This window comes from Malus sylvestris, chromosome 8 (assembly GCF_916048215.2).
Source record: "Malus sylvestris chromosome 8, drMalSylv7.2, whole genome shotgun sequence".
Taxonomy (NCBI): Eukaryota; Viridiplantae; Streptophyta; class Magnoliopsida; order Rosales; family Rosaceae; genus Malus; species Malus sylvestris.
The window spans coordinates 25,215,062-25,221,061 of record NC_062267.1 but is presented as its reverse complement, the minus strand read 5'-3'; the positions used below and the strand labels follow the sequence as shown (position 1 = coordinate 25,221,061).

The 6,000-nt window shown below is 40.8% G+C and overlaps 1 protein-coding gene and 1 pseudogene across 1 annotated transcript; one reads left to right on the top strand and one right to left on the bottom strand.

Moving 5' to 3' along the window:
- Window positions 1-1,918: 1,918 nt before the first annotated feature.
- LOC126631473 (uncharacterized) lies at window positions 1,919-5,439 on the bottom strand. The gene is made up of 2 exons (XM_050301595.1): window positions 3,366-5,439; window positions 1,919-2,814 (listed from the first exon to the last, which is right to left on the bottom strand). Exons 1-2 carry the CDS (start codon window positions 5,437-5,439, stop codon window positions 1,919-1,921), a joined length of 2,970 nt encoding a protein of 989 aa, XP_050157552.1.
- On the top strand, window positions 4,750-4,857 carry LOC126633639 (small nucleolar RNA R71; annotated as a pseudogene).
- Window positions 5,440-6,000: the final 561 nt, after the last annotated feature.

Below are 6,000 nucleotides of genomic sequence, written 5' to 3'. Positions count from 1 at the left end.
TAAGATGATGAAGATGAGTACTCGAGAGCAAGGCTAGGTAAGCAATCAGGAAGGGGTTCCAGGCAGTTGGCTCCAGATCGGAAGATTAATACCAAATGTTGGCTGATTGCTCTCTTTCTCCTTGTCGTAAAACAAAGACAAGGAGAAGGACAAGGAGAAATCATGATATGAGATACTCTTGCTTTCAACCTTCATGATATGAAATACTTTTGCTTTGGATTGGTTGTTTGCAGAGGTACCCCAAGGAATAAGGAACACTGAATGACTCGAGAGGGTGTGGTGGAAAGGCATTCTCGGAGATGAAGGAGGTTATGTATGTCTGCCTTGCCATGGAGGGTGAAGGTCGACATTTATAGGAAATAATAACCGCTACTGTTCTTTTACTCTTATCGGCAACCATTAGATGATGGAACAGTAAACTACACGTGTTTTCTACTTTACCAGAGATCTTCGACAGATTGCCCGTGATTTCCGTAAAGCAGACTCTGCATGTGACAGATGTTGACATGTCTGGATAAAGCAGATTCCTCTCCGATTTCTGAGCTTGCCTCTTCAAAATCTAAGCTCCGTCGAGTGCAGAGGGTGCATGTGATGAGTGCAGACAAATCTGGAAAAGAAGATTTGCCGTGGTTTCTGAGCAAGCTCAGCTTTTGAGAAAGTTAGCGCCTCTTTGATTTTTTTAGTTGGCCTCTTCGATATCTGGAATTGCCTCTTCGATCTCTGAAATCCCATCGCGTGCTGATTTTTATAGAGGTATGCAGGACGTTCAAAGCACACTTGAATTTCTGCCTTCAAAAACTCCCTCTTTGCATTTCTACAATCTTGACTTGTCCGACCTCTACTTTCCTTAACACCTCTGAAAAATGGCTGGCCTTTCCGACCGTCGTTTTGACTTGAACCTTGGTGAAGAGGCAGCTCCGCCTTCTCCAGACAACATATGGCGCCCATCCTTCATATCCCCTACTGGTCCCCTTACCGTTGGGGATTCGGTGATGAAGAATGACATGACAGCTGCGGTGGTGGCCCGGAACCTTGTCACTCCTAAGGATAACAGACTGCTTGCAAAACGGTATGATGAATTGGCTGTTAAGGAGTCTTTGGCTCTCAGTGTGCAGTGTGCAGGTTCCGTGTCCAACATGGCCCAACGCCTCTTTGTCCGAACCCGTCAAGTTGAATCATTGGCGGCTGAAGTGATGAGTCTCAAGCAGGAGATTAGAGGGCTCAAGCATGAGAATAAACAGTTGCACAAGCTTGCACACAACTATGCCACAAACATGAAGAGGAAAATTGACCAGATGCATGAGTCTGATGGTCAGATTTTACTTGATCATCAGCGGTTTGTGGGTTTGTTCCAACAGCATTTGCCTTCGACTTCTGAGGCTGTACCGCGTAGTGAAGCTCCAAATGATCAACATCTGATGCCTCCTCCTTCTGTGGCCCCGCCGACTCATGAAGCTCCGCCGACTACTGAAGCTCCTCCTAAGCAGCCTTTGTGAAGGCTCCTTATTGTATTTATCTGCTCAATGTTCCTTTCCTTTTTTTTTTATGAATGAAAAAATATCTTGCAAGAAGTTGTGGTAGAGATTGCAAAATCATTACCTTCATAAAGGAACACAAGTAGGACTTAAACACAAAAACCAAAAACAAGAGAAAAACAGAACAAGAAAATTTAAAATTATTCAAAATAAAGATGAAAGATAGAAAGCTTGGGTTGCCTCCCAAGAAGCGCTTTCTTTAACGTCTTGCAGCCGGACGATGCCTCCAGTTACACTCCCCTAGGTTCCATGGCATGGAAGTGATCTTCGAATGGAATGTGATACTTGAAGTGATCCGGCAATGGTGTAAATTCTAGTGTGAATGCTCCCAAGAAAGATCTCACATTCTTCACCACAGTAATACCAGTTTTCTTTTTAACCACCTAAGTTGGGCTCACCCATTTGCTATCCAAGATTGGATAAATGATACCTGCATCAAGTAACTTCATCACCTCAACTCTTACAATTTCCTTCATGATCGGATTTAGACGTCTTTGAGCTTCAACAGTTGGCTTAGTCCCAGCCTCTATAAAAATCCTATGCATGCACAAAGCTGGACTAATGCCTTTTATGTCAGCAAGTGTCCACCCCAGAGCATTTTGATACTTACGAAGAATTCTTAGTAATTTGTCTTCCTTCGTGTCATTAAGATCAGCAGCAATAATAATAGGCAAGGTCGCATTCACCCTGAGATGAGCATACTTGAGGTGGCTCGGCAGTAGCTTGAGCTCTAACTTCGGAGCTTGCTCACTTGAAGGAAGAAGAGGCTGCTTAGGCACTCCAAGGCTTTCATAAACATGTCGCCACTTTGGATTATGAATTGGTGCACTATCCAATGCAGCGATGACGTCCACCACATTTTCTTCCATAGATAAAGTAGCATCATGGTTGGTGAGGCAAGTTAACAGCTCATCATTAGATGATCGTGAGGCAAAGTTTGCATGCACAATCCCATCCAAAACATCAACACGAAAACAATCTTCAGGTTCGAAAGGACGCTTGACAGCTTCAAAGAGTTTGAATACAACTGACTCTCCTTGCACTCTTAAGGTTAAAGTACCTGCTTCCACATCAATAAGTGTCCGGGCGGTGGCCATGAACGGTCGGCCTAAAATGAGAGGCACTTCCTTGTCTTCCTCCATATCAAGTACAATGAAATCAGCTGGGAGATAGAATTTATCCACTTTAATAATCACATCTTCCAGAATACCCAAAGGATATGTCACGGACCTATCTGCCAATTGAAGACTCACAGATGTGGGCTTGAGTTCTCCTTCACCTAAAGGTCGTTTCTAAAGGTCGTACCCAGTGCACAAGGCTCCCGCTTTACGCAGGGTCTGGGAGAGGTGAATGTCAGCTAGCCTTACCCCCATTTATGGAGAGGCTGCTCCCAAGTCTCGAACCCGAGACCTACCGCTCATGGGCGAAGGCACTTGCCATCGCACCAAATGCGACCTCTATATATACTGACGTTTCTAATCCAGGAAAAAAGAAACGAACATAAACAAACAGCGCAAACTCGTCAACCAATATGATAGGCCGATTGCACGATACAGAAGAAACTGAATGGAGATTTTATTGTTCAAAGTCCAAATTCTATAAAACAAATCCTAATTAACAACCAACTAATGATGGATCATTGAAATTAAAAGAACAACATAAGGACGGGAGAGAGAGTAATGCAAGATTAAATAATTGTATTAGATATAACTCTACCATCCAAACATTTATCACTACAATTTACAATAAATCAAACTCCCAATAGATGGGGGTAAGGTTAACAATTTACAATAAATCCTAATTAACAATTTACAATTTACCATCCTTCACCTAATTTTTGAAAAACAGAATAAGGCATAAGGTTAACACTTGCTCCTAAATCAATCAATACTTTATGAAAATCAAGACTACCAATAGTACAAGAGATAGTGAAACTCCCCGGATCTTTCTTCTTGGGTGGTAGCTTATGTAAGAGGACAGCACTGCATTGCTCAGATAAAATCACCTTCTCGTATTCCAAGAACTTTTTCTTTTTAGAACATAGCTCCTTCAGAAATTTGGCATATGATGGGATTTGTTTAATAACATCTAATAGAGGCAAATTAATTTGAACCTTAGCCAACGTCTTCATGAATTCAATGCATTGTTGATCCTTGGAACGTTGTTGCTGCCTTTGTGGAAATGGCAAAGGTGGCTTGTATGGTGGCTTGTCAGAAGGTGCAAATAAACTACCTAGGCCTTTTTCCTTGTTTGCATCAAAGTTGGGTCGAGATTGCACTTTGTCACTTGCACTAGGATCTGGAATACCTGCTTCAGAAATAGCCTCTGACCGAGACTTTGCAGCTAATGGTGCACTTTCAGTAAACTCTTCTTCTTCCACTTCGGCTTCATGGTGCACCACTTCTCTGTTGTCATAGCTCTTGCCACTTTTCAATGTTCGTATTACTTTGCAATGCTCCATCCCTCTTGGATTTTGCTCAGATTGGCTCGGGAACTTTCCTTTCTCTCTTTCATTGAACATGGCAGCAAGTTGTCCAACTTGAATTTCCAAATTCCCCACTGATGCCGTGAGATTCTGAATGCTAGTTTGTGTGGATTGGACAAAACTGTTGGTGCTATTAGAGAGAGCAGACATATGTTGAGCTAGTTGTGACATTTGGTCTTCAAGAGATGGTTTCTTAGTCTCACTAGTTGATTGGTAAGACTGTTGGTATTGACGTGGCTGTTGGTTGCCACCCCAACTGAGATTGGGATGGTTCTTCCACCCAGGATTATATGTATTGGAATAAGGGTCACTTCTAGGTCTAATGAAATTATTCACCATATTCACATGCTCTTGCACAAGCTCAGGGTAGCTATCCTTGTTGGGGCATTGAGTGATGTCATGAGTTGTCTCACTACAAATGATGCACGCTTCTTGGGCATTAGGCATGGAAGAGACCTGTATTAAGGCAGCAAACTTAGCATTAAAATTCTTTTCCATTTTAGCAATTTGAGCATAAACATTAGGAGAACTCTGAGAAATCTCAAAAACTCCCCTCTTTTGTCTTTGTTCTTCTGTCCATTGTTGGGATTCAGAAGCCATCATATCAAATAACTCAAATGCTTCCCTTGCTGATTTTGACATTAGTGATCCTCCAGCAGATGCATTCACGTGACTCTTGGTGGTGGCATTGAGACCATCATAAAATATGTTCATTTGAAGGTTAGAATCAAACCTAGCATGAGGATATTTTGTGTACATCTCATTATACCATTCCCAAGCTTCATGGAAAGACTCATTTGGCTTTTGAGCGAAAGCCAATATCTCTTTCTTGAGTGCAAGCGTCTTGGAAGAAGGAAAAAACTTATTGAGAAATCTTTCTTGCAATTCTGTCCATGTTGTAATGCTATTGGCAGGTAGAGAATGCAGCCATGCCTTGGTTTTGTCCTTCAAAGAGAATGGGAACAAACGTAACTTGATAGCTTCAGAAGAGAAACCTCTGATTATGGTGTTGTCACATGCCTCAATAAAATCAACCAAATGCATGTTGGGATCACTGTTTGGCAACCCATGAAAGGATGGCAATATGTTGAGGATGTGAGGTTTGATTTCAAAGGATGTCCCATCTTCCACATCTGGATATATAATGCACCTCGGCACTGCATTGATTCTCGCCGCCAATGAATTCCGTAAAGGTTGACCTGCTGCAGGTAAGGTTAGGGCCATGTGTGCAACTGGTGTCAAAGGTTGGAAAATAGATGTGCTGCTCTCAGAATCACGGAACAAATCCTTAAGAAAAGTATCACCAAGGTTGGAATTTTGTGCTAAATATTTTTCTCGAGCTAACTTCCTTGCACTTCTCTCTGGTTCAGGGTCGTAAGGAATAAGCACTTGATTCTTGGACCTTGTTCCAATTACCATATACTACACCTGAACAAACAACAGAAATATTAAGTCACAATAAAAATAAAAGTAAAATAAAATAAAACTTAACAGAAATTAACTAAACAACAAAAAGAAAAAGAAAGTAAGTAAACCTAGATGAATTAAAAACACAATTTATGCAAATTGGCAACCACTAGTTAATTAAACGAAGACAAAAAATCTCACACCACACATCCACTACACTTAATCAAAGATCAAAACTCAACTAAATTAATTGCTGTTTTTTTTAATTAATTTAATAATACGTGATTTATAACAGAAATTTGTGAAAGGGATACATAAATAGATTTCTAACGCAAATATACAACATTGTTATGGTACCAAAGTTAAATTCACCATTAATGGGCTTAATCAAAGAGGATTCTTTCAACTTTTTTTTTATTTTTTTATTTTTTAATGATTAATAAAAATAAGACATAAACATAAGCATAAGAAAAATAAACACAAAAGCTCGGGAACTGTTGGCACAGTCCCCGGCAACGTCGCCAATTTCTTGATAGCGATTTTACCACTTGTAAAACAAAGGGTTAAACCATA

What these genes read in the sequence shown, in the direction of transcription:
- LOC126631473 (XM_050301595.1), bottom strand. Translation starts at nt 5,439, where the DNA reads ATGGTAATTGGAACAAGGTCCAAGAATCAAGTGCTTATTCCTTACGAC. An exon ending in TTCTGTTTTTCAAAAATTAG is followed by an intron (nt 2,815 to 3,365) that starts GTGAAGGATGGT and finishes AACGACCTTTAG; the next exon opens with GTGAAGGAGAACTCAAGCCC.